We start from the raw sequence: 26195 nt of genomic DNA on the forward strand, positions 1-26195 counted from the left end.
GGCCAGTGGGACACAGCAGCTCTGCCACAGCCCAGGAGGCCCGGCTCCCGCCCCGAGGCTGAGGGGCGCAGGCAGGAGGACGCAGGCCCAGGCCGGGGCTCCCGGGGTGTCCCGTCCTCGCCGGCCCAGCACTCCTCCTGGGGTTTTCCCAGGTGCTGGCCAGCCCTGGCAGGAGCCTGCAGGCTGGTGCTGGCACTGCCCTGCCCCTTCCCCACCGGCTGCAGCTGTGCTGGGGGCGGCAGGAGGGCAGTGTGGCCGGCAGCACTCTGTTCACCCCCCTCCCTCACAGGGACAGGGGTGCGCCCAGAGCCCTGCCCACAGCCGCCCAGGACACAGCACAGTGTGGGGACGGCAGCCTGAGCCCAACACAGACAATGACCCCCCACCTCCCCTTAACGACAAGCGGCAAGGAGAGCCAGGCTGGAGACTGAGGATTCCTCCCGCCCCTCCAGGCCCCTCCGGGCAGAGGGGCAGGACCGCACGGCTCGCCCCACAGCCAGTGCGGCCGTCCTCACACCAGAGGCCTGCCTCGGCCCCAGGTGCAGAGGAGGAAGAGCAGGTGCCCAGCCCCTCGGCACCGGCCTGAGGAGCGCGCTGCACCTGGCCGTTTGCACCCCCAAGGAGCGCGCCCACTGGGATCCCCTGGCCCGGCCGGCACCCGCTGCACCAGATCCCTGCTGAGGGCGGCCGGCCCGCACCCCTCCTGGCTGCTGCCTCACCAGGGCTTCGCGGGACACAAAGCAGCACCCATGCCGCCGCTCCCACCTGTCCCCTTAGTGCCGATGCCGTGTTCAGCCCACACTGGCAGGGAGCCTGGGGCCTGGCACAGCCCGGAGGAGCGCCCAGCAGGCCACACAAGGGTGCACAGGCCCACACTTAGGTGCAGACTGCTGCCCACACAGGGAGGCCCAGGGCCCGCAGCTTCATCTCCGCCTCAGGAAGGGGGTGGTTGGGCACAGGGTTTGGCACAGCAGTCACTCAACCAGCAGCGTGGCTCCCTGCCCCCCCCCCCCGCCCCCCGGCCGCTTCCCGAGAGCCCAGAGCCCAGCAGCAGCACTCATGGCGCCGACAGTGCTGGGGTCCACGTGGGCACTTCCCAGGGCGGCACCACAGAGAGCGCAGCAGGCAGGGGTGGGGTCCTGGGAGGCCTGGCAGGCTGTGGGAGGTGGGGCAGGAAGTTAGCGTCAGATGATCTGGGGCCTCCGGCCTGGCTCCTGCACGCTGTGTCCCACCCCTTCGTTCAGGCACCAGCAGGTGAAGGAAAGCCACGCCTGCTCCAACACCACCGACCTCGTCCTCGCTGTGCACCTGCTCAGGAGCCCCTCCCCGCACCCAGGTTCCTCCACTCTCTGGGCCTCAGGAAGCCCTGCCCAGCCTCCTGGCCAGCTGGCCAGTCCCTCTGTCTTCTCTCTGCCCCCAGAGTCACGTCTGTGCTGCCGTCACCCTTTCTGTCCCCAGGTTGACCGGGCCTCACCAGGCTGGCCCATTGGCCACGTGCCCAGCACACTGCCTGGAGCAGGTGACATTTAGTGACCGCCAGCTTACCAGGGCAGGGATGGCACAGAGGAGCGAGTAGCAGAGCGAGAAGGTGCCCTGTGGGCTCGAGCTGCCTCCTCCCACAGCCCTGCTGACCAGCCCTGCGCTGGGCAGGAGACGCCAAGGGGCCTGGTGCTTCCTGCTCACCAGGATCTGGCCCGCCCCCAGGGGACCAAGACCCACATCCACGTGGAGGTCTGGCCACGCCCTGCCCTGGGGGTGGGAGGGCTGGGCCCAGGAGAGCCGGTGGGACAGACCACAGGGGTGGGGGGCGCTGCAGGGAGAGCCCTGAGGGGAGAGGGCAGAGCTGGGTGGGCCAGGAGGCCCTGACTCAGGGGCCAGAACACAAGGTGTGACATCCTGGGCACTCCACCTCCGTTGTCAGACACAAGGAACAGCCCACGCCATCCCTACCTGGGACCCAGCCCCCTAGGAGGGTGCTCCCCAGGCCCCTGGGTGCAAGCTCCAGGCACCCTGAGAACACACCCCTGCTTCCCGGCCCAGCTCCGAGAGGTCGCGGCTGCACTGAGGCTCCGAGCCTGCCGGGCATCGCTCGGCTCTGGGCACACGTGCTCGGGACGCACACGAGACTCCTGCCCGGCTCCAGGAAAATAATTAGCGCAGCCCCGGGAAACATAAACCAGAGCCTCCGACAGGCCTGTAATTTATGCAAAGCTCAGGACTGTGGTGCCTGCCTCCTGAGCCCCTAACTCAGCATTTTCTTTTCCCTGACGAAAGCAGGACTCCAGGCTTAACTGCTCTCACGCCCTCATGGTGCTGCTGTAGGAAACTGAACCCACTGCACACGCAGGGGCAGGCGAGCATGGGGCGGGGGGCAGGCGAGCATGAGAGGGGCAGGGGAGCATGGGGGGGGCAGGCGAGCATGAGGGGGGCAGGGGAGCATGAGGGGGGCAGGGGAGCATGGGGCGGGGGGCAGGCGAGCATGGGGGGGGCAGGGGAGCATGAGGGGGGCAGGGGAGCATGGGGCGGGGGGCAGGCGAGCATGGGGGGGCAGGGGAGCATGGGGCGGGGGGCAGGCGAGCATGAGGGGGGCAGGGGAGCATGGGGCGGGGGGCAGGCGAGCATGAGGGGGGCAGGGGAGCATGGGGCAGGGGGCAGGCGAGCATGGGGGGGGCAGGGGAGCATGGGGCGGGGGGCAGGCGAGCATGAGGGGGGCAGGGGAGCATGGGGCGGGGGGCAGGCGAGCATGAGGGGGGCAGGGGAGCATGGGGGGGCAGGCGAGCATGGGGGGGCAGGCGAGCATGGGGCGGGGGGCAGGCGAGCATGGGGGGGCAGGGAAGCATGGGGGGGCAGGCGAGAATGAGGGGGGTAGGCGAGCATGGGGGGGCAGGGGAGCATGGGGCGGGGGGCAGGCGAGCATGAGGGGGGCAGGGGAGCATGGGGGGGCAGGCGAGCATGAGGGGGGCAGGCGAGCATGAGGCGGGGGGCAGGCGAGCATGAGGGGGGCAGGGGAGCATGGGGGGGCAGGCGAGAATGAGGGGGCAGGGGAGCATGAGGGGGGACAGGTGAGCATGGGGGGGCAGGGGAGCATGAGGGGCAGGGGAGCATGAGGGGGGCAGGCGAGCATGGAGGGACAGGGGAGCATGGGGGGCAGGGGAGCATGAGGGGGGCAGGCGAGCGTGGGGGTCACAGAATCCCCAGGCCACACAGCAGCCCCAGGCCAACCCCCGGGCAGTCACAGCCAGGGAAGGGGCAGGGCCGGGCCAGCACCAGCCTGCAGGCTCCTGCCCGGCTGGTCAGTACCTGGGAAGCCCCAAGAGGAGAACAGGACGGGCTGCTTCCCAGCACCTGTGGGAGCTGACAGGACACCTGGGAGCCCGGCCCCGGCCCTGCTGAGCTCGAGGCACCTCTGCTCCCACCGCGCAGAGCCAGTTAGCCCAGCTGCTGACCACCCCACAGCACCCTGGGAAAGCACGTCGGTGAGGCAATGCCTCCTTTCTGTGGGAACTCAGGGCAAGGCTCCCTCCACCCACTGACCCTCCTGAAGCCCTGAGGCCAGTGCAGGCCACACACAGGGCTGCCCAGTGCCCAGCGCAGGTCCTGGGCCGCCTCCCCAGTGAGTGCAGCTGCTGCCTCCGCCAGGATCGCTGTGCAGCCTGTGAGAGGGACAGGGCTGGTCAGAGATGAACACTGGGCCCTCCTGTCCACCACAGCCCAGCCCCACAGTGGTGAGCAGCTGGCCAGGCCCACACCCTCCCCCACCACACTGTGCAGTCTGGGGCTTCGCAGGCAGAGCCCGGCTTGGGACAGGCAGGGGAAGGAGAAGAGGTGGGGCTATGGCCAGGTGTCCACTGTCTGGGGCAGGCGGGCATGGGACCTCCCACCCAGCGACTTCTGGGAGCTGACAACCCACCGCCCACCATGGCTTCTCCTTGGCCGCCACAGCACACGCTGCCCACTGCTGGAGGAATCGTGTGACCTGCTGTCACCATGAAGCCCCGAGCCTGGGGCTCAGGGGTCGGTGGGCTGCCAGCCCCACAGAGCAGGCAGGGACACAGCTCTCCGACCGGCCTGGGTGCGGGAGCTGGGCAGCACCCTCTCTGCCTTCGGGAGCCAGGCTCAGGGGCACAGGTGCAGCCTATGCCATCAGGGTGCCCCAGGGACAGCACTGGGCCCAGCGAGGCCAGAGGAGGCGGAGTCTGGGAGCTGGAGTCTGGGAGCTGGCCCTGAACCCCCGGGTGCTGCACTGCACTGAGAGTCGGCTCCCACGTGGGGCCGTGGGGCCGTGAGCACCCCTGGCTGGGTTGCTAATTGCCCCAATTACACGGGCGGTAAATTGGAAACCACTGCTGAGGTCTAGGAAAGGCTCTCTCCTCTCCTGCCTCCTCCAGCGCCTGCCCACCCGAGACAGGCCCCACGGGGTCCCTGTGCAGCCATCAGCAAGCGCTCCCGGCCGTTCCTCAGGCACCCTCTCCCGTCCCCCAGCTGCCCATGGACAGCTGACGGCAGAGTGAAACCGAGGCCCTCAGCTCCCTTAGCACATGGTGGCCCAGGGCCCCCACCCAGTCAAAGTCTGACTGAGCCCTCTGGGCCCACAGAGCCAGGCCGTGGGAGGGCAGGGAGCGAGGAGGGGAGCGAGGAGGCGGAGGGAACCCTCACCACTCCATCCCCAGGCGCCTGGGCCCCAGCCTGCTGAACAATGCAGTTTTGAATTCAATTAAAGCGATTATCTGTTGTGCCAAATAAATTGTGTACAGCATATATCCTGCAGCACGCTACACCTCCGGGCTCATTATTCCCTAACTGTTTCCTCCTGTTTATGCGCTCTCAAATTAAACTGCTGATAACATGCGCCAAAATAAAAAATGAGCACACCTTGTCCCAGGAAAATTGATTCTCCCTTTCCCTGAACCGGCGATTGCCAGGTTTTATACACTCTGTTCCTGGTGATCATTAGTAATTCAATTTTCTTTTTATTAGCCCCTTATCTGCTGAGCAATATAGTGGCGGAGCTGACCTCTTTCGCACGGGTAAATGTTTAAAATCTTTTCCCTGATTAATTTTGCCAGTTAAGAAAAAGAGGAGAAATGGCCCGGCTCTCAGCCATCACAATGAATAAAGCTTAATGTTGATTGTGATGGAATCTCTAATGCCAGGGAAATTGATTGAACGCGGCAATTACACCGCAACAGCCACTCCAGGGAGATGGGCTGGCCTTCTCCTGGCCGCAGCCTTTTGGTTATTTAAAACAATCCAATTTGCAAGGATAATTATGTATTAGTGTTTTATCTGCCACTTGAAATGAACAGGGGAGTTTCGATACTGGCCCCGCATTAGCAGGTTATTGCTGCAAATTACTTGATATCTGCTTTCTTTCACATAAACAGGAAATTAGGCAATCAATCACCAGAAAAAAGAGGGACCGAGGGATAGGAGGGGCAAGAGCGCCCTCTGCTGGGCACCCGGCCGCACGGCAGGGCGTGGGGCTGGGACTGGGCTTCCCCCACCTGCACCACAGGGGGCGCCCTCTCCCGTCACCTCGCCACGAAGTCCACACTCGCAGGCACACGGGCGGGCGGGCGGGCGGGCGGGCGGGCGGACGTGGCAGCCAAAGGGCAGGGGGACAACCAGCCCTGCAGCCTGGCCTCCGGCCTCGGGGCCCACGCCTGCCCTCTAGTGGCAGCTCCCACAGGCCCTCCCTGAGGCGCCCGCCAGTCTCCTCCACGCCGAGCTGGGCCCTGGCACAACAGTCCTGAGGGGAGAGCGCAGCCTCCACCTGCTCAGTGGGCGCAAGTCCCAAGTCAAACTGGCTGGGGCCCCGCCTGCTCAGCCCCAAACCCTGTTGCCTCCGTATTTCACAGGCGTCGGCCCGGCAGTCCCACCACACGCTCCCCGCTGCTCCAAGGGGAGGGAAAGGGGACCACAGGACCAGTGCGCCCGGTGGGGGGGTGGGGAGGGAGCCTGGCTCTCCAGGACGGCATCGAGTGACCCCTGCCTCCCCCGTGCCCACTCTCCACGGCCCCAGACCTCCACCACGAGCCCCGCCCGCCCGCCCGTGCCAGCAGTCCCCGTGTGCTGCCAGCACCTCACGCGGGCCACGCCCACGACGCTCCCCTCAGGCTGGCCAGGAACCAGTGACTCAGCTCAGCGGGCAAAGCCGGCCCTCCCAGGCCTCCTCCTTCAGGACGGCTGGGCAGCCACCCTCTCCTCCACTTCCCACTCCTTCCACCAACAGGAATGCAGCTGGGCCAGCGTGGGGCCAGCTGAGGCTTCCCAGAGCCCCCTCCCAGTGCCCCTCCTGTCCGCATACCTTCCTTGACGGGGAGGTGGGTGCGGCCAGGAGGCAGGCAGCACAGCCGGTGCCGGGTGACCTGCACCAGGCCCTTGGGGGGAGTCTTCTTCTGGACAGGGCCGCTCCTCCCCCGCAGGGCCTGCCTCCTGCGCAGGCTGAACTGGCTCTTGGCGGTGGCAGTTGGCGGGGGGCTGCTCTTCTTGTCCCCAGGAAGGCTGCGGAGACAAAGCGGCAGCTCTCAACAGGCCCTCCCCACGGAGGGCGACCCCCCCAGCCCACTCGGATAGAGCCCCATGGAAGCGGCCCCAGGAGTTCCCGCCTCGGCAGCACCAGGCCTGCAGGCTCCCAGCCACAGCGGGAGGATCCCAGGATCCGAGCCGGGCAGGTGGGGAGCAGAGCAGAGTGACCCAGCCCTGGCCCCACCCAGTCTGTCTCCTCCCCTCCGCAGGCCAAGAGCCTCCAGAGGAGCTGGGGTGGGGGCAGAGCAGACAGGGTGTGCAGAGGCGCATCCCGCCTTCTCCGCAGGAGGGGCTGTTCCCTCCTGACACAGAGGCTGCCACCATCCAGAAAAAGATGGAGTCACCCAGGGTCAGACGGCGGGAAGGACCCGCAGAGGGGCACGCACATGAGGATGGGCATGCGCCATGTCTGAGGGCAGAGGTAGGCCCTCTGCATGGCCAGCAGTAGCCACCTGACCCCAGGCCTCACGCCAGGCCATGTGCCATCTTTGAGCCTCCTCAATCCACAGGGTGGAGGGTGGGAGGGGACACGTGGTCACGGTGGGCAGCTCTCCTCCCAGGGTGGACAGCTCCTCCCACAGGCACACTACAACCCTGCGTGTGTCTAGCCGGCACCGGGCCAGGCACAGAGCCTCCTGCCCACAGATCCCGGGCCCAAAGGGAAGCTGCCCAGCAGCCTCTCCAGCAGAAGGGGGGTTGCTGGCACCAGCCTCCACCTGCCCTGCCTGGCCCTGCCCCTGCCGAGCCCCCGCACTCAGCAGCAGCCCGGCCTCATCCCTACTAACAAAGCTCCCCTCTCACTCAGGCTCAACCAGGCAGAGGCCAGGAGGCGGCAGGTGATGCTTCACCTCCCCTCCCCCTCCCCCATCACTGCAGGCGGGCCCTCCCACCAGCTGAGTCACCAGGAGGGGGTGCCGGGCCCAGCCCCGCTGCCCACTCAGGACCCGTACGGCCGGGACACGTACTTGGCACTCCCCCGCCTCTTGATGATCTTGGTGCGGCTCTTCACTTTGTAAGCCGAGAGCCCTGGGGTCTCACTGAAGAGGGGCTTCAAGCCACTGGGTCCCACTGCTGGCTTGTCCCCCGGGGGGGACCTAGAAGGGACTGGAGAGAGCTGGAAGGCATGGTCCTTGCTGCCAGCCTCCGACTGCCAGCGGAAGGAGGAGCAGGAGGAGGCCGAGGGGCTGGAGGCCTTCCACTTGTACTTGCTGCGGGGAGCCCCCGTGGGGCACACGGCCGGCTTCTTGGGTTTGGTCTCTGGGTCGGCTCTGGGCTGCAGCTTCTCGGCTCGCTCCGCTGTACACACGTTCTCCGCAGCTGCTCTGGGGCTGAGGGCCCTGCGAGGGGCCCGGGGGCTCTTCGGCGAAGCAGCCACCCATTTGTAGTTGTTTTTCTGGAACTTGTTGTTTTGACAGGACACCAGCAGCGAGGCCTCCGGGGCCTGCCTGGGTCCAGAAGCTGGTCGGGCTGGGCCTGCCACGGAGCCAGAGTGAGCTGGCTGATCGGGGTGGCCGGCATCGGCTCTCCTGTCCCCAAGGAGCTGTGCAGCACAGCTGGCCACAGGGTGCGAGCTCACCTTCACAGTCAGGGCCCCGCCACCGCGCTGGGGCCCGGGGGGAGGCAGGAGGCGGGCCTTGACGGAAATGGCGCTCTCGCTGACCGTCCGCCGGGACTCCGAGGGGCTGTCGCTCAAGCTGCTCACAGACTTCACCACCCGGGGCTTGCCGGCCTCCTTCTGGCAGACCAGCTGGCAGTCCTCTGTGCTGTCGGCCCCCTTGGCCCTTCCTGGCTTTGAGGGCGGGCGCTGCCCGCCAGGGGGCTCGCCCTCCCCTCCCCGAGGCCTGCGGTCGCTCCAAGGAGGGTCCTCATATTCTTTCGAGGAGCCCCGGGGGGCACCTGCAGCACCAGCCACGCCGGGCTGGGACGGGGGTTTGATCTTGATGACCATGCTCTGGTCAGCACTGAGCTGGACCTGCCTCTCCAGGACATACTGCTGGGGGGTGGGGTCCTGGCTGCCTCCAGCCCCAAGGGTGGGGTGCGCAGCACAGTCCCCGGGTGGGTCCAAGGAATCACTGGGTGGGTCCAAGGAGTCGCCAGGTGGGTCCAAGGGTCCCGGGGGTCGATTCACAAGGGAGTATTTCTTGCGCCACGCAGGCCCATGGCTCGTGGAGAAGCCCCTCCGGCTGGGACGAGGGTAGCGAGCCCCAAAGGCCCTGCTGCTGTTGTAGACGGGCGGCTGCCAGCGGCAAGAGGCTGAGGGGCCTGGGGTGTTGCCATGGAGGTTCTTGTAGTCATCAATCAGACCTAGGAGACAGAATCACAGGCTGACCGGAGGCTCAGAGCAAAATTAGCAACAGTCGGGGGGAGGGGGGGCATCAGTTGACAAGACACCCCAAAGACCCCCATCTCTCTCCTGAGCCCCTCCGCGGCGGAGACCCACTGACAGTTGAGCCCGATCCTCTTGGGCCTGTCTTTCGCCTGAGCCTTTCCCCATCAGATCTACTCCAGTCCTGTTTCTGGTTGCCCATCCTGATCATGCACCCTTGTGGCATCATGTTCCCTATTTTCTGGGTCCACAATCCTTTGAAGCCATAGCTGGTGTGGCTCAATGGATAGAGTGTCTGCCGGTGGAATGAAGGGTCCCGGGTTCGATTCCGGACAAGGGCACAAGCCTGGGTTGCGGGCTCCATCCCCAGTAGGGAGCGTGCAGGAGGCAGCCAATCCATGATTCTCTCTCATCACTGACGTTTCTATCTCTCTCTCCCTCTCCCTTCCTCTCTGAAATCAATAAAAATATTTTTTTTTAAAAAAAAGATCAGTGTCTCTCAGCATGAAAAGACCAGCAAGGCCTACGCTGCATGCCTCGGCCCTCTGGCTGCCCGCGGATGGGGAGGGGTTGGGGCGACACAGGACAACGGGTGCTCGATGACCGACAGCGCTGGGCACGCAGCACTTGACAAGAATGTCACAGCGTCCTCCTCGGGAGGCGAGGCCTGGCCCGCGGGGAGAACCCGGGGCAGGGGCTGACGGCCACCACGGCCTTTCCAAGGAGGCCCCGGACAACTGTCCTCGCAGGAGGCCGCCAGGGCTGCGGGCATTTCAGCCCAACGAGCAGCCAGCCCCCCAGCCCCCCAATCCCGGGCACCACACCCTCCCAGCCCAAAAAAGCCGCGTCCACACATGGGGACACCTCGGGGCGGTGGCCCCCACAGGCCAGCCCACCGGGACTCTCCCATACGCGCGTCCCAGGTCCTCAGTCTTTGTGGAAATAACCGGGGGGGGGGGGGCGGGGGGGACAGTTTAAGTATAAAAAGCCCGATTGGGTCTAGAATTTGAAAAGTTTGGAAACTGAGGCCTGGCGTCTGGGTCTGGCGTATGTGATGTGCGGAGCGAAAGCGCGTGGAAACGGGGTGCCCGGGAAGAAACACCGCCCTCGCCCGAACGAGCTGGGCCGCCTGCACCTCCGCCCCCTGTCGGGGCCGGGAGCGCGGGGGCGGGGGCCGCCTCCGCCGGTTACTAAGCGACCGCCCCGCCGCCCCAGCACAGCGCTGGAAAGGCCCGCGGTGTCCGTCAGACGAACCCGGGCAGGGCCGACCCCGCAGGCCCGGAGCCCCTCGGGCCCCACCTCCCGCCCGGCCCACATCCTGCCCGGCCCGGCCCGACCCGGTCCGGCTGTGGAGACCGCGGGCGGGTGAGTGCGCCCCCTCAGTGAGGGGAAGAGCGAGACGCGCGACCCCAACCCGGCCGACTCACCCTGCAGGAGGCGGATCTGCTGCCGTAACAACTCCTTTTCCTCCATCTCCCGAGTCTGCGACGCCCGGCCAGGCCCCCGCGACGTCATCGCCGCGCGACCGCTTCCCTGTGGGCGGGGCGGGCGGAGCGCGAGAGGCTCCGAGACTGCGCACTGCAGCCGGCCCGGCCTCCGCCGGTCGCCCTGGCAACGCCTCAGCTACGCATGCGCAGAGCAGAGGACGGGGCGCGGTCACCGCGGGGCGGAGGAGACGGCCGTGGGAGTCACCGGGGACGGCGCTCTCGATCCCCGCGGGACCGGACGAGTTGCCGCGCAGCCCTTCGCAGCCTCCGCCTGCCCCCCTCTCTGTCCCGCCGCCTTGACCAGCCCAGCCGGCACCCAGGGGGCCGGGGGTTGGCCGGCGGGGACCACTCCTCGCGGGTGCCCCCCTCGCCTGTACCACGCGCGGAGCGGGAGCAGGAAGTGGTTGGGAGAGAACTGCCCGCGAGGCCCTCGTGGGTCCTTCACCCCAGCATCTCGCCCCGCATGGACCCGCACTGCCAAGTGCAACTCGGCCGAGGCAGATGCTCCCGGAAGGGAAAGCTGTTGCCCGGCCGGGGCTCAGAGCGCCGCCCGGCGAACCCGGAGGCCAGGATACGAGCGGGGGTTGCGGCTGGGTCGCCCGGGGGCGCGCAGGAGGCGGCCGATCCGTGATTCTCTCTCCTCCTCTCCCATTCATTCTGAAATCCATAAAAATATTTTTTTAAAGAAAAAGAAAATGGCCCTGACCGGTTTGGTTCAGTGGATTGAGCGTCGGCCTGCGGACCCAAGGTTCCCAGGTCGGATTCTGGTCAAGGGCATGTACCTTGGCTCCGGGCACATCCCCAGTAAGGGGTGTGCAGGAGGCAGCTGATCGATGTTTCTCTCTCATTGATGTTTCTAATTCTCTATCCTTCTCCCTTCCTCTATGTAAAAAGTCAATATATTTTTTTTAAAAAAGAAAGAAAGAAAATGTCATTGGTCAGCTGTTCCCTGCAGCCCGGCATTCCCACCAGGCTCCCAGGACCACGACGAGGGTGGCGTGAGCTGCACGGGACCGTCCTCCCCTGCGCTCCTCCGGGCGAGGCGCGGGCGGGGCTGCCTGGATGCCGCAGCGCTTCCTCCCGCCGGGCGGACCCGGAGCTCCCGCACCTGAAGCCGGACGAGGGCCCCTCCCGCCCCGGGCCCAGCGGTTGGGCTGGGTTCCGCGTGCCCCACCCCGGGGGAGCCAGGCAGGACGCGTAATCCGGCGGCTACGGCTACGCGCAGGGCCCTCTGCGTGCGGGCGGGGGTTTCCCTGGCCAGCGGCCCGGCAGAGACGAGGGCGCGAGCTGGCGGGGCGGGGAGAGGCTGGCACCGGGGAATTCCGGAGGGAGGGAGGGAGGGAGCGGCTGCCCGGGCGCGGACGCGGGGCGGGGCGGGGCGGGCCCTGGCTGCTCCCCGGGCTCGGGAGGCCGCGCTGGAATCCGCGGAGCCCGCATGCGCCCGCCCCGGTCGCTGCGGCCCGGACCTCCCGGTCTCACTAGCCTCGGAGTCCAGGTCTCGGGCGGCCCGCCGCGCGCTTCTTTGAAGCGCAGGGGGTGCCTGGAGCTCGCTGCCCCCTCCAGGTCTCAGCCCTCCGGGCTCGGGCCGACTCCTCTCCCGGAGCCCGCTGCCCCCGCCCCCGCGGCACCCCCCGCGCTCCCTCCCGCGCACTCCCGGGTTATCTCCGCGACCTGAATGCCCTGCTCTTCCCTCCCAGGTCACTGCCCGCCAGGCCCCATTCCCTGCGTGTCTGGCCGGTCAGCAGCCCCTGACACGGGTGGGTGGGGACGGGCCAGCGACAGGGGCTTCCTCTCCCTTAGGCCCGCTCCGAGCGGCGCCCCCCTCCCCAGCACACGCAGCAGCCCCCTCCCAGCCTCCCAGTCCCGGGACACCGTGTCCTCCCCCGCTCCGCACCCCACCCAGGTGGCCGGACCTTGCCCCGGGCGACCCCCCACCTCCACATAACGGGGGGCGGGGGGGACGTGTGCCCCAGGGTTTCTGGCTGCCTCCCCGCCATGCGCCATGCGCCATGGGCCTAGGAGGATGGAGTGCACCCCAGCCCCTCGCACTTCCTCCCTTCCTCCCCAGCGGCTCACTTCCTGCCTCTGGCGCTGTCACACACACACACACACACACACACACACACACACACACCACACGCACACGCTGTCCTCTGTGAGTGGGGGCAGAGGCAACACCACCCCTGGCCAGCGCAGTGTTCCTTGTTTGGGTTGTTACTAAGGAGCACATACGGCCATAAATGGCGCAGGCCAGGCCAGGCCCGGTCCTGCCCACCCAGCTGGGCTGTGGCAGCCGAGGGCACTGCCTAAGGCATGTGGCCACAGTGTGCCATGCTGTCCCCCCGTTGCCACATGGATGTCACCTGCCTGGCACTCTGCCTCAGACCAAGGTTCTGTGCCCCCTCCCCCCAGTTCTCCCACAGCAGCGAGGCCCGTGCAGACAAATGACCGCACTGGTCACACCCCTGCTGGAAGCCCAGGCCAGGTCACCCCTGAGGAGGCTGCCCTCCTGACCTGACCGTGGCCTGGAGTCTGCCCGCTGCACCCGGCCACACAGAGCTCTGCCTGGGAAACAGGGAGCAGCAGATGTAGCTGGAGGAGTCGGAACCTCCAGTGGGACCAGCATGCAGCCCCCAACACACGCAAACACAGCACATGCAAACATGCACATACAAACAACACACGTATGAATACACATGCATGTGTGCGCGTACAGCGTGCACACATGGACACACATGTGGACACACACTCAGCCCTACTCAGGCTCTTGGAGCTCCTGCCACCACCAGCAAGGATGTCCCCTCAACCAGGGGCTGGACCAGAGCCGGGAGCTCCTCACCAGGCTGGACGGGCACCCACGGCCCCAGAGGCCCTCAGCTGGCCGCGCTCAGCCCCAGGCCTGCCCCCTCGGCCCCCAGCAGGAGGAGAAACCACAGGCAGGCACCGGAGCGGCCAGCCCCCTGCCTGCCCACCCCCAGGGCCTCGCCTGCCCCTGTCCTGCCCAGGGTACCCAGCAGGTGGGGACTTCTGCTTGCACAAGACATTGTTTCCTTTGTGTGGGGGGGAAGGGGGGCTAAAACATTTTTATTGATTTCAGAGAGGAAGGGAGAGGCAGAGAGAGAGAGAAACATCAGTGATGAGAGAAAAACATCGATCCATCGGCTGCCTCCTGCAAGCCCCACACTGGAGACCGAGCCTGCAACCCGGGCATGTGCTCTGTCAGGGAGTTGAACCCGTGACCTCCTGGTTGATAGGTCGATGCTTAACCGCTGAGCCACGCCAGCCTTTCCAGTCACTGCAGCTGCAACAGGCCAGGGCAGGGAGTCACCTTCTGGCTCACAGTGACAGCCCTCACGGTCGGGCACCGGGCACAGGTGCTGATGGGGTGGAGGAGTGTGCAGCGCTTTCGGGGTGAGTGTCAGCCAGCAGCCCCGTGCGGGCTCCCCACTGTCCTCTGGGTTCAGGGCGAGAGGCAAGGTGCGGAGCAGGAGGCGGGGTGCCGGCTGCTGCCTTGGCCCAGACAGGATTCGCTCGGGACCCATGACCCAGGGCAGGACGGGCGGGGAGCCTGTGCGGCTGGTAGTGCCCTCTGGCCGCTGTGTAACCGCCTCCTTAGGGGGGAACTCAAGTGCCTCATCATTCCCGCGCGGAGAGTGTGCGACTCCGTGGGTGTCAGCATCCTCAGGGTTGTGCAACCCTCACCACAGCCGGCTAGAACGTTTTCCTCACCCCAAGGGAACGCGCCCCTCCCAGCTGTCTCACTCACACACACACACACACACCCGCTACGTGCAGTGTGTGGCCTCTCCTGCTGACTCCTGAGCTGGCTCCTCTCACGGAGGGTGGTGGTCTGAGTTCCCCCCTGCTGTCCCCGCACCAGAACTTCACTCCTTTCCAGGGTGCGTGGCTGATGGGGGGGGGGTCTGTGTCCCTCTGTCCCTCTGTTATCTACACCCGTGTGCAGGCCGACGTGGAGGGACTCATCTCCTGACGCCACACCCGGAAGGACTGGCTGGGGCGTGCCACCGGCTCCTGTCCCCAGAGCTGGTGGTGCCGGCTCCCTCCCCAGCTCTTACCCGCACCCCCGGCGCCTGCGAGCGCCCCTCACCGCGGTCTGATGTGCTTGATGTCTGTGTGGACAGCACTCGGAGAAACGGAGAAACGGCGCTTCCGCGTGCCACAGGCATTTGGAAAAAAACCGCCTGGAAGCTCAGCCGGTGGGCGAGGCCCCTGGTCATTTCCGGCAGCGACTGGCGGTCCCAGCCGCGTCTGCAGGTTTCACTTTTGGGTCCTGAGCCCGCGGCCGGCTGAGCGCTGCTTTGGCGGCTCCAGAGCACAGTCCGGCAGCCCAGCCCCAGCGACGTCGCCTCCTGCGTCCCCGGAACCTGGGCACCAAGGTCAAAGTCACGGTGAGCTTCCCCGTGTTCCCCTGGCACCGGGGTGGCCATGCTCGTTCACACTGGGTCAGGGGTGCCAGCTCCCTCTAAGGACTCCCCCAATCCAGGCCCACCCGGGGAAGCCCAGGGCCCTGGGAAGTGGCCCCCTCACCAGCCAGACTGCGGGTGGGCCCTCCAGGCGCCCCTTGGCCCCTCTGATTTCAGGCCGGCCCTGGAGGGGCCCTTGCCTGGGGCCCAGGTCTGCCTGGGTCTCTAAGCCCTGAAGCCTCAGCCTCAGACAAGTGGCTCCTGAGGCTCAGGACACAGGAGCCTGGCTTCTGGGGAGGCGGTGACTCTATTTCTCCCTCTCCCCCTCCCCCCCCACCCCAACCCATTGAACACCTCAGCCAGGGAGGCAGTGGCTACAGCAGACAGAGCAGCGGTCTGGGGTCACCCCAAGGCCCCTGCCTTGCCCTGCCCTCCCTCCGGGGTGGACCTAAGCCACGTTGGGCCGACAAAGTGATGGAGGCCTGGCTGTGTGACCCGAAGCTGACCACCCCCATCACTGACTGCCCGGGGCGGCCCCCTGAGGGTTGTGGGAGACGGTCCCCCGGAGGGGCTCCAGGCTCCTTGGAGGGAGGGAGGGGGTGGCAGGCAGGACACGGTCCCTCTCCGTGCTGGGTGGTGCCAGTCAGAGCGCCCAGGACTGACCCTGCGGTGGCTTCGGAGGGAAACAGCGCCCGGTCCTCGGAGGCATCCAGGCGCCCACTGTCCCCTCCCCTCTGTCCCAGCCCGAGGCCGCCTCCGGGGAGCATGTCCGCCTTCGAGCGGGTGGTGAAGAGCGTGGTCCAGGAGCTGGACCGCAGCGGGGAGCTGGTCCCGGTGGACAGCCTGCGGAGCTCCACCAGCTTCCAGCCCTACTGCCTGCTGGCCAGGAGGCCCCCCGGCTCCCCGTTCTGGAGGCCCCGCTACAGGGGCATCAACCTGTCCATCAAGGACATCCTGGAGCCCGATGACCCCGAGCCAGGTACCGAAGGCGGCCCCAGGGGCGGAGCCTGTGGTCCAGGACCCGGATGCCTCCCCACCCACCCAGCCACCTGGGCCTCAGGCTCTGTGACCCCAGAGGGCAGCTCCTTTTCAAAGGTCCGGTCCCCCGGCGGGGCAGGTGGGCATGGCGGGCGGGGCCTCAGCTCCGGTCTCGTTCCAGCCGTCCAGTACATCGGTCCCTACCAATTCCAAGACGCGGTGGATGGGCAGCTGCAGGGCCGCGTGGAGCTGAGCGTCCCAGGGCAGGGCGGGTTCTCGGGCGGGGCCTCCGTGTCCGGCAGCTCCAGCGCCTCCATGATTGTGTGCACGCTGCGAGTGGACCCCAACACCTGGGTGGCCATGCACCAAGAGAGGTGAGCCCCCAAACCTGGGGCAGGCCCTGCGGACCCCACGCAGCCCGGGGTCACGGGGTCTGTGCTGGGTGCAGGGGAGGCCCAGGCTGGGGCTGCTGGGACCGGCAGAGGGAGGGAGGCCGCAGAGGAGGCAGGGCTGCTGCGGGGAGCGGAAACGGCGACACGGTGAGGGGTGTTACCTCAGAGTGGAGACCGAAACGTGAACTCAAGGGGTGGAGGGAGAGAGCAGCCCGTGAGCCGCTGGGGGAGGGGTGTCCACGTGTCCCTGCCGGGCCTCGTCCCTCCTCCCCGCACCCGCACCCCCACCAGGACCTGGGCCTCCCGGAACTCCCGGTCCCCTCAGCCGCCTGCCCCCTGTCATCCCTGCCGGGGGACACAGAGGCGGGGGGTGGGGAGGAAGGCAGGTCCCTGGGTGGGGTGTGGAGCGGGTGCACCCCTAACCTCCTGCCCACCCCCTCGGCGCAGGCGCCTTCGGCAGCCAGAGCACAAGGTCCTGCAGCAGCTGCGCAGCCGCGGGGACGACGTGTTCGTGGTGACTGAGGTGCTGCAGACGCAGGAGGAGGTGGAGGTCACCCGGACCCGCCGGCAGGAGGGCTCGGGCCAGTTTGTGCTGCCGGGAGCCATGTGCTTTCAGGTGCGGGACGGGCCCTGCCCAGGGCGGGGGAGGGCAGGGCATGGTGCCAGGCAGATTCGAACCCAGCAGCTCTGAGCCCAGCTCTGCCCCCAGGGCCAGGGCCAGGGCGAGGGCCACCTGAGCCGGAAGAAGACCGTCACCATCCCCGCGGGCAGCATCCTCGCGTTCCAGGTGGCCCAGCTGGTCATCACTGGGTCGGGCTGGGGTGAGCTGGGCTCGGGGTGACTTCTGGGCCCAGACTCCGTGGCGAAGACGCAGGGAGGCCTGGGAAGAGCCCTGCTGGCTGCGGGGGTGCAGGCATCTGGCTGTGCAGCTCTCTGGGTCCGGGGGCCGAGGGTCCTGGGTTCTGGTGTGTGGGAGGTTGGGGTGCACTTGAGGGACGGTGAGGGGAGCCCCAGTGGGTGAGGGGAAGGCGAGCCTCGGCCAACCTGCCCCCCACTTCCGCTCCCACCCGGCCACCAGACATCCTCTTCAGCCCCAACAAGAAGCAGAGGACCTTCAAGCCGCCCCCACTACCTGAGGCCCATGGACCCCCAGCTGGGCCCGGCAAACTGTATCCCTGCATAGGAAGTGGCCAGCTCCAGTGGCCAACCCGCCGCTTCTTCATAGAGTCCATATCTAAGCTACTCAGTCGCATAGGAGGTCAGTACCTTCCTGCCCAGCCCTGGGGCACCTGGTGGGCTCCCCCTCTTCCTCCTGGGGGTCTCCCTGTCTGGAACAGGGCTCTCGACCCTGTGGACACCCAGGCAGTGCCAGCCCTGTCCCCACAGATGGACTGGAGGATGACAGGCTGGTGCCCGCGGAGGACCTCTCGGGCCTGCAGGCCCCCACGGAGGACTTCCCGGGCCTGAAGGCGGAGGTGAGGGCCTGGGCCCAGTGCCTGGAGAGCCTGTCCAGGCCGCTGAGCGAGCAGCTGCTGAGAGGCCTGAGGCAGGTGCTGCAGGATGAGCCGGCCCTGGAAGCCCTGGAGGAGTCGGTGAGCAGCCCTTTGGGTGGGGTCCAGGGGGCGGGGTCTGCCCTGGCCAGCGGGCTCAATGGCCCCCCCTGTGCCTGCAGCTGGAGCAGGGCCTGTGCTGCGGGCGGGTGGAGCCCCTAAAGGGTCCCGCGGGCGACATCCTCGAGTGCCTGGTGTCCTCCGGCTGGACGCTGGTGGGAGAGCTGGCCGGCCCCATCGCCTACCTGCTGGAAGCCCTGGCTGGTGAGGGGCCCAGGGCTGGGCAGGTGGGGCCGGGGTGGGCTTCTCAGCAGGGCCTTCCGGAGCCCCTCTTATCCCAGGTCTCTCCCCAGCGCTGAGCGAAACCCAGCACGTGCTGCTGGCCGAGGCGCTGGAGGCCAAGGCCCTGTCAGAGCCCTTGCAGCTGGTGAGAGGCCCAGATGCTGGGGGAGAGGCTGGGCTGTGGGTGGGGCTGGGTACCTCTGGGAGGGGGTGATGCGGGGTGGGGGTGGGGCTCCAGGGACAACCTCCCACCCTGTCCTGGCAGGTGGAGAGCCTTTTGAAGCAGACCACACCGTGGCAGGAGCCTAGGGCCGTGTCCCTGCCACCTGAGCTCCTGGGGAGCAGCTGGGGCCCAGAGGTGCCCACCTGGACCCTGCTGGAGGCATGCGGCCTAGAGCTGCAGGCGGGGGCCCCCCAGGCGTCCTGGAGGCCCGAGGCTCAGGGCCGCACGTGTGCACTCTACGCCTGCCTGGCCCTGCTGCTGAAGCTGAGCCAGCTCTGCTAGCTGCTGGCCTGCCCCAGGCAGCTCTGGGCAGGGAGCGCTCCCGGCTGCCGGCTGCCAGCCTGGGAAGATGGAGCCCAGCCCAGCCGAGGCCCGGTCCCCACGGGACTGGGGGGACTGGGGGGCTGGGGAGAGTCAATAAATGTGATACACAAAGGGAAGACGGGTCGTCGAGTTTTTGAGGGGCTCTAGACCTGGGAGAGGGAGCAGGGGTGGGACCTGCTCACACAGGAGAGGGAGGGATGTGGACCAGAAGCAGGCTTCTCCCCCGTGGTCTCAGTCGGCCACACCGTGGGGCTGAGGAGGGCCTGCCCTGTGCTGACCTGGCCCCTTGGGAGTGACCACACGCGGCTGGAGCCCTGGCCCCTCCCCAGCGTGCTGGCCAAGAAGATGGGGTGGGGTGGGGGGCAGTTCCACCAGCACAGTTCTCCCCCTGCCTCAGGGACCTGGAGGACACACCACTGCAGGCAGGGGCCCATCCTCAGCCTGAGGGGCCCCAAAGGGGACTGGGGCATGTGGGGTGAGCAGTGCACAGACCCTACACTCCTGGGACTGCCTGAGGCCCCTGGGGAGGCAGGGACCCGAGCCCGAGCCACTGGCCTCCATCTGCGTCTCATCCGGGCACATCTGCTCTGAGGTCACAGGACCCAGAGCACTGCGGGCCAGCGCCGTGGAGTGGCCGTGCGTGAGGACAGATGGTAGCTGATCAGCTGGGAGTCTGCCCTCCTCGCTTCAGGGGGCGGGGCCCCCTCACCAGACAGGCAGCTTCAGGATTCACCGAAGAGGAGGCCCTGGGTTCCAGGGTTCGGCTGGGACATGAACCCCACACAAACCCAGGGTCCAAGCCCAACAGAGGCTTTAACGTGAAAACAGAAGACAGTGCCCCCCAACACGCCAGACCCAGGGACAGGAAACCCCTAGAAATGGACCCCGCACGGAGAAGAGGCTCGAGGCCTCTCCAGCCCATTTGTCTCTTCGGGCCCAGGCCTCCTCTGGGGACCCTCATGGGGCGACTTGAAAGGCGACAGCCAGGTGAGGGGTCGGGAGCCGCCCAGGTCTGGGAAGCAGTGGAAAGCGCTGCAGACGCACGGCTTCTGGGCCCGAGACGCTGCCTGAGGCCCGGGGCAAAGACGGTCCTGGGCAGCCCCCCCAAACGTTCCCCCCCCGACCCGTACTCCTACCCACGCGCGGCCTTATCTACACCCCCGCCTGAGCCCCATCTCCGCAAGGCCCAGACCCCGGCCTTAGACAGACGGGACGGGACCCCTTCGATCACGCGTGTTTACTTCAGGCGCTTTCTGCCGAGTGGGCCGGACCCCAGGCCTTCCTGGGGGTCCCAGCCCGGACGGGCTGCCCAGCCTCCACCCGGCGGGGTGAGTCCCAGCCCCTCTGAGGCAGCAGCTTGGGGAGGCTTCCTCCCTGCCCATCAGTCATGCTCTCCTCACTCAACCCTTGCAGGGCGGTGGGTGCCAGCCAGCAGGCTCAGTCTGGTGAGGTGCCGAGGCCAGCGCCCCCCGGCACCCACAGTGGAGCACCAGGCCTAGGGTGTCCCGTGGGGAGCTCAGCTCGGTGGCCCCTCTGGAGGAGGCTCCGAGGGCGTCTGACGCTGTGACCAGGAGCAGGGACGTGCGCGGGAACGGTGCGGGCCCAGGGCCCCAGGTGTGCACAGGCCAGGACACAGGCCAGGACATGGGCTGGAGGGGGGGGGGGCACAGGACGGGGGGTGCAGGGCTGCAGGGAGTGGAGGCCCGGCGAGGCCCAGGAGGAGGCAGCTCGTTGGGCAGCAGCTCACGGGGCTGTTTCGGCTTCACAGTGTCCTCCACCAGAGCCCAGTGTGGCTGGCCAGGTGTGGTCTGGGCCAGGGGCTGGGAGAGCAGCAGGCCCTGGGAGGGACGGGTGGCCCACGGGTGCACGGGGCTGAGGGTGGACGGTGCGCACAGAGCGCTGATGTCCCTTCAGGAACGTGGCCTTCACAGTGGGGAGCTCCTACCGAGGAGTCCGGGTGCAGCAGGCCTTGCAGGGGCTGGGGTGGGTTTGGGGTGGGTTTGGAGTGGGGGTGACACCCGCGCCCAGGCCCAGGCCCAGGCCCAGGCTGCCCACAGAGCGGCGGGGCGCCCGACTCAGATGCCCAGACCCCCTGGAGGACGACGGGCATGGGGTCAGGCTCGGCCGGGTCGGGAGCAGCCCCACCGGCCCGCGAGGCTCGGGCGTTGGAAGGGGTTGTCGGGGTAGACCGGCGGGGGCCGGGCAGGGCGAGCGCGGCGCAGGCGGAGGCGGGCCAAGCGCAGGCCCTGCCCACTGCCCTGCGCGCGGGCCAGCAGCGCCACCTGCTGGGAGGACACTTGCGCCGCGGCGACCACGGCCGGCTCGGGGTCGCCCTGCAGCTGCCCCAGGTCTGCGGGGGAGAGGGCGGGGAACAGAAGGGTTCAGGCGGGGAGGGGCCTCGCAGAGCCGACCCCTCGCGCCTGCACACCCGCCCCCTCTGCCCCAGCGCCACCACCTCTCCGGGGCGCACGCCCTGGCGCGTTGGGACTCACCCTGGAACAGGGAGTCCAGCAGGTCCTGGCTGAAGCGGCTGGGGCTGCTGTGATGGACAAGGAAGCCTGGATGAAGGCAAACCCGTGAGTGCCGGCCCCGCCCCCAGCGGGCAGGCGGCCCAGCTCCCGGACCTCCGGACCTCCGCCCGCAGGGGCCTCACCTATGAGCACAGCCGCCGCCCGGCGCAGCGGGTCCTGTGGGCTCCGCAGGTAGCCCTGGGTCTGGCTCAGGAAGCTGGGCACGTGGCTCGGGTACCACTGGACCTGGGACAGAAGGGTTCGTGGCAGCAGAGCCCGTTCTGCGCGGAGAGAGGGGGGAGGGGGAGGGGGAGTGCCCAGGCCAGGGGTCAGGGCCTGCGGGCTTAGACCTGCCCCCCCTTGGCTGGGAGGGTGGGGAGACTCCGTTTGGGGGTGAGTGGGCCACACCCCATCACTGTCACTGTCCCCCTACCTACCAGGCGGTGGCAGATGCGACTCAGGGCCTCGGGGCTGTCGTAGTGGGCCACAGTGACCATCTCCTCCAGCAGGCCCCAGCGCAGGGCCCGGTCACAGCGCACCAGCGTCCACTCCGAGCTCTGGAACAGGGGCGGGCGGCGGGGAGGGGTCCACACAGGGGCAGAGGTGACGGGTGTGGCCAGCACGAGGGTTGGACAGCCCAGGGCAGGAGGGCCAGGAGACGGGGAGCCCAGGAGGCCTGCGCCTGAGGTCCCTGGGGCAGCCCGACCTGCCATCTTCGGAGCGGCAGTGGGGTGGGCCGGGTGGGGAGAGGGGGGGACCAGCAGCCCTGGGACCGCTGCAGGGGCGACTGACCTCGGCAGCATCCAGGCTGGGGTCATGCAGGCGCAGCAGCAGCGGCACCAGGCTCCTCAGCACCAGCTTCCGCAGGGGCCCCCGAAGCCCCACGCGGAGCCCGCCCCGGCCCCGCCGCACCAGCGTCCCGAGGAGCCCGACCGCCGAGGCGCGGACCGAGTCCCTGGCCTGCGAGGGAGGGCGCTGTCAGGGTGGGCGGGGAGGAAGAGGGTCTCAGGGGTCAGCTGTCGGGGGGCGAGGTCTGGGGGCGGGGGAGCCTGGGGAGAGGGGCTGTACCCCGAGGGGCGGGGCTTGTGGAGGGCGGGGCTTGTGGAAGGCGAGCCTGTGGGGGCGTGTCCTGGGGCGGGTCATGGGGGGAGGGCCGAGTTCTGGGGCGGGGCATGGCCGGGCCTGGGCGGGGCTTATGGAGGGCGAGCCTGTGGAGGGCGGGGTTACGGGAGGAAGCCTGGGGTCCCGACGGTGCTCACGTCGTCCAGCAGCGGAGGGAGGCGCGACCCCAGCTCGGTGCTCAGGCACCGCACGGGCGCCCGCGGCTGCTGCAGGACCCTCCGGAGTGCGCCCAGCGCGGCGCCCACGAGTCGTGCGTCGCCCTCGCCCAGGGCGCCCAGAAGCGCGGGGAGCAGCGCCCGCACGTGCCGCACCTGCGGAGGCAGGGGTCGTGGGTGGAGCTCGCAGGCCCCGCCAGGCCCCGCCCGGCCCGGCCCTGAGCCTCACCTTCCCGCGGTTCAGCGCCAGGTGGCCGAGGCCCAGCAGGCCGAGCCAGCGCACGGTGGGCTCGGGGTCGCTCCGCCAGGCGCGCAGCCGCTCCAGGATGGCCTCCTCCCGCAGGAGCCGCGCGGTGGGCCAGCTCTGCAACAGCTGGGCGGGGGCCTGGGGTCAGCGGCTTGCGGGCGGGAGCAGCGACCAAGGCCAGGGTTCTCCTCCCCACCCACCCGGGCACGGGCTCACCCCGATGAAGAAGGCCATGGCCGTGAGGCGCTCAGCGTCATCCGCGCTGCGCAGCCGGGGCAGCAAATCCGCGAAGAGACCCCGCAGGTGGTGGTCCGCGTGGGCCACCATGGCGCTGGTGGGAGGCAATGGGAGCTCTCCCTCTGCTTGTCCTCGATCCCGGAGAAGCCTCCACCCGACCACCCTCATGCTCCCGCCCCCCCCCCGCCCCCCTGCCTCGCACCTGGCCAGCAGCAGGACACCCTCCAGGTGGGTGTGGGCTCCTGCCAGCCGCCTCCAGCCTCCAGCCTGCTCCATGCACGTGACCACCATGCGGCCGCCGTCCCCAGTGAGCAGGGCCTTCAAGGCCTCCACGGCGCAGCTGGAGGGGGGGCGGGAGAGGGGGCAGTGAGGGCGGGTGGGCAGAGGGCCAGGCCACCCCCGCTCCCCCAGTGCGCCCGCACCTGGCATGGCTGTGCGGTGGTCCACGGTCAGAGGGGGCCCAAACCTTGTGGGCGTCGGGGGAGCGCGGGCCCTGGGCCAGCTCGTGCAGCTGTGTGACCAGCGCCAGGAGCAGGTGCGAGTAGAAGCCCCGCGTGGCGCCCACGCAGCCCGACACAGACAGCATCTCCCCGAGGGCGCGAGTGGCCTGTGGAACAAGCCGCCCGCTCAGGCTCGGCCTCACCGCGGGCAGGAGGGGGGGACGCGCCTCGGACACTCAGGCTCATTACAGATGCGTGTGAGCCTCCAGCCCAGGCCCCCTGTGGCCTGGCCGGCCCCACCCCTCAAGGTGGGGGTTAGGGGGGGCCCGGAGGTGCCAGCTGGAGTCACTTACTGCCAGTGCCTCCTGCTGGGGTCCCGCCCGGCCCTTCAGCGCCCACAGCAGCTGCACCAGCACCTGCCCGTTCACACGCTGGTTCCGGCTCAGGCTGCGCCACAGCTCGGCCGCAGCCCTGGGGGCACAGGGTTCATGAGACTGGGTCCCTGCTGGTGTACCAGGTCAGGGTGGGGGTGGCCACTGAGACTCCATCAGGGGAGGAGCTGGTAAACCATCCCACCCCCGCATGCACCCCCAATTCCAGAGGAACAAGGTCAGTGGCATCTGTGCAGGCCGATCGCAGCCGGGTGGGCAGGAGCAGCTTGAACCCTGTCCCGCAGCGACAGAGACACACCGGCAGCACAAGCACCCACATAGCCCTGGCGGGGGCTCAGGGGTGGAGCATCATCCCGTACAGCAACCAGTAAAAGGGTTGAGGGTTCGATTCCCGGTCAGGGTACATACCTAGGTTGTGGGTTCTGTCCCTGGCAACCAATCAATGCTTCTTTTTCACATTGATGTTTCTTTCTCTCTCTTTCTCTCTCTCTCTCTCTCTCTCTCTCTCTCTCTCATCTATAAACATATCCTCTGGTGAGGATTTAAAAAACAACAACACTCCCGTGGAGACTTGTAACCAGATAACTTCTGGAGCCGATTAAACCAAAGACCAGGGGTGTTGGGCACAGAAGCCACCCAACTGGCCGGCCCCGCCTTGCAGCACCCCTGCCCCCTGCCCCAGGCTGGGCCCAGGGGCAACCAGGAGAGAAAATTCAGGCCCCAAGCCAGGAACCCAGTGCCCAGGTCCGAGGTGGGGGGGGGTAGGAGGTTCTGCCCCCTCCACAACCTGCCCACTGGGGCCAGACTCCACCGACAGGTGAGAAGGGGGAGGAAGCTGCGTGGGGACGGCCATGGGCTGCAGCCCTGGCGAGTGGGCGGGGTGGGAGTTACCGGTCTGGGGGCAGTGAGCAGGGCAGCAGCGCGCCCACCACGTCCCGAGCGTGCTCCAGGGCCAGCGAGCTCAGCACCCGCAAGGCTGCTCGCCGGGGCCTCCCCTCGGCCAGGCTGGGCACCTGCGCCAGCAGCCCCAGCACCAGGGTGTGCACCTGGCGTGGAGAGGCAGGCGTCAGTGACCCGGCCGCCTTGACCCCGGACGTCCCCTCTGCCGCTCCAACCCCCCACCTTGGAGGGGACCAGGCAGGAGCCTCGGGGCAGGAAGGGTTGGGGCTCACCTGGTCCTCCAGCCGCTGCCCCCGGGCTTCCAGGGCTGAGGACAGAGTGAGCGCCGTCGCCTGTGTCCCTGAAAGGCCAGCCTCTTCCAGGCAGGCCGCCATGTACAGCGCCAGGTCAGAGAGAGCCCCCTCCTCCCAGGAGCTCTGGGGGGCCTGGAGCGGGTGGGTGGGATGTATGAAGTCCCCTTGCCTCTCCCAGTCCTCCTCCCACCCCCCGACCCCCACCCCATGAAGTCCCTGCCCTCTTGTTCCTCAGAGCAGCTCCCATGCCTGCCCCCAGCTGCCCCCCCTTTTCAGATCCGTGTCCCCCAGGCCACCCCCCAGCCTTCCTTCCCTCCCACTCACCTGATGGGCCCCCTCAGGGGCTGGCTCCTGCCCATGGGGAGGGGAGTGGGGCTCCCCGGCAGCTGTGGGGGTGGCTGCGGCTACACTTCCAGGCTCTGCCTCAGGTTGGAGCTCAGGTTGGGGCTGAGGGCGCTGGGGAGGGGGTCTGATGGGCTGCCCCTGGTTGGCCTGGATCCCCTCAGCCAGAGCGGTCAGGGTGAGGGCCCCCACAGGGCCGCCCCGGGCCCGGGCCCGGCTCCACACACCCCCAGCCATGGCTGCCGCACAGCCCTCGGCAGGCCCGGCCACAGCACCGGCCACGGGTCCTCCCAGGAAGTCATGCCTGAGCCTGACCTAGAAGCAGCTCTGGACGGGCGGGGCGGGGAGGCGTGGTGGTGTGTGAGCCTCTGCTCCAGGTATGTGGGGGGTTGGGGAGCCACACAGCAGACCCAGTGGCTGGCCTGGCCCACGGGTGGTGAGTGGCCCAAAGCCTGAGCGGCTGGGGTCTGGCTCTGCCCCCAGGGCCCAGGGGAGGGACAAGATTCCCAGGAGGTGGTCCATCTGCGAGGGGAGGGCAAGAAGGACCCTTGACCCTGACCTCAAACCCCGCTGGGCAGGGGGACCCTGGCAGGTGTGGACGCCCGAGGAGGCCCCAGCAGGGTCTAGCAGGCTGGGCCCAGCCCCGGGCTGAGTCAGGTCCAGGCTGAGTCACTGCATTCTGACCCAGCTGGACATCCCGGGGGCAGGGTGATGGGAGAGCTGGCACCACCTCTGAGCTCGGGCAGCCCTGGGGCAGAGCGCACGGGGCTGGGGGAGCTGCACCTGCTGCCTCCCCTGCACCTTGCAAGTGACCTTCAGGGCCCTGGACGGTGTGAGGGGCCCCTCCCCCCCAGTGCCGGACCTCGGGGCTCCTGGGAAGTGAGCACACAGAAGTGGTGGCCTGGAGGGACGTGGTCCTGCGTTGGTGTCTCCGACCCTCCACTGTCACCTTAGCCCAGCGACAGGGCAGGCATCGCCCAGGCCGACCCCGGAGCCGGAAGAGCTGGTTGGGCCAAATACCTGGCAGTGGAAGTGCTCCGGGA

At 68.2% G+C, this 26195-nt stretch overlaps 3 protein-coding genes across 8 annotated transcripts in view; 1 reads left to right on the plus strand and 2 right to left on the minus strand.

Annotated features, from left to right (window-relative positions):
* ZC3H3 (zinc finger CCCH-type containing 3) overlaps nt 1–14931 on the minus strand; it is a 48647-nt gene extending 33716 nt beyond the window's left edge. The window contains exons 1-3 of one of the 3 annotated variants that reach the window (XR_011468259.1): nt 14450–14931; nt 7494–8832; nt 6308–6504 (exon numbers count right to left, since the gene is read on the minus strand). Coding sequence is in view for 2 of the 3 variants with exons in the window: in XM_070392462.1 (XP_070248563.1) it covers nt 6308–6504; nt 7494–8832; nt 14450–14789 (1876 nt within the window). In the remaining variant the exon portion in view is untranslated. Of the gene's footprint in view, nt 1–6307; nt 6505–7493; nt 8833–10281; nt 10370–14449 lie in introns of those variants that run through there. The other 2 variants (XM_070392462.1, XM_070392463.1) reach the window with 2 other exon arrangements.
* Nucleotides 13423–18623, plus strand: GSDMD (gasdermin D). The gene is made up of 10 exons (XM_070392476.1): nt 13423–14750; nt 15509–15744; nt 15925–16117; nt 16583–16751; nt 16845–16956; nt 17214–17393; nt 17522–17727; nt 17808–17949; nt 18039–18112; nt 18233–18623. The coding sequence occupies exons 2-10, from the start codon at nt 15531–15533 to the stop codon at nt 18470–18472; spliced, it is 1530 nt and encodes a 509-aa protein (XP_070248577.1). The 5' UTR covers nt 13423–14750; nt 15509–15530; the 3' UTR covers nt 18473–18623.
* A 1118-nt stretch (nt 18624–19741) lies between these two features.
* Nucleotides 19742–25832, minus strand: MROH6 (maestro heat like repeat family member 6). 4 transcript variants are annotated; one of them, XM_070392464.1, is made up of 14 exons: nt 25135–25832; nt 24790–24942; nt 24509–24663; nt 23579–23696; nt 23208–23392; nt 22988–23125; nt 22765–22879; nt 22531–22674; nt 22284–22457; nt 21817–21984; nt 21462–21581; nt 21168–21270; nt 21007–21053; nt 19742–20864 (listed from the first exon to the last, which is right to left on the minus strand). In XM_070392464.1, exons 1-14 carry the CDS (start codon nt 25387–25389, stop codon nt 20277–20279), a joined length of 2463 nt encoding a protein of 820 aa, XP_070248565.1. In that variant the 5' UTR covers nt 25390–25832; the 3' UTR covers nt 19742–20276. The 4 variants fall into 4 exon arrangements, 2 of the variants coding, with proteins under 2 accessions (XP_070248565.1, XP_070248566.1); XM_070392465.1 differs by having other exon boundaries at nt 20548–20864; nt 21007–21072; XR_011468261.1 differs by lacking the exon at nt 19742–20864 and having other exon boundaries at nt 21168–21305.
* Between the last annotated feature and the right edge of the window lie 363 nt (nt 25833–26195).

This window comes from Myotis yumanensis, unplaced genomic scaffold, assembly GCF_028538775.1.
Source record: "Myotis yumanensis isolate MYYU_CA2020_CCGP unplaced genomic scaffold, mMyoYum1.0.hap1 SCAF_15, whole genome shotgun sequence".
Lineage (NCBI taxonomy): Eukaryota > Metazoa > Chordata > Mammalia > Chiroptera > Vespertilionidae > Myotis > Myotis yumanensis.

Excerpts from the sequence above, each read along its gene's own strand:
- GSDMD (XM_070392476.1), top strand. The coding sequence starts at position 15,531 with ATGTCCGCCTTCGAGCGGGTGGTGAAGAGCGTGGTCCAGGAGCTGGAC. Across the intron at positions 16,752-16,844 it reads CGGGAGCCATGTGCTTTCAG|GGCCAGGGCCAGGGCGAGGG; the intron begins GTGCGGGACGGG and ends CTCTGCCCCCAG. Across the intron at positions 16,957-17,213 it reads CATCACTGGGTCGGGCTGGG|ACATCCTCTTCAGCCCCAAC; the intron begins GTGAGCTGGGCT and ends CCCGGCCACCAG.
- MROH6 (XM_070392464.1), bottom strand. The coding sequence starts at position 25,389 with ATGGCTGGGGGTGTGTGGAGCCGGGCCCGGGCCCGGGGCGGCCCTGTG. Across the intron at positions 24,664-24,789 it reads GGCAGCGGCTGGAGGACCAG|GTGCACACCCTGGTGCTGGG; the intron begins GTGAGCCCCAAC and ends TCTCCACGCCAG. Across the intron at positions 22,880-22,987 it reads GGTGTCCTGCTGCTGGCCAG|CGCCATGGTGGCCCACGCGG; the intron begins GTGCGAGGCAGG and ends GCCTCCCACCAG.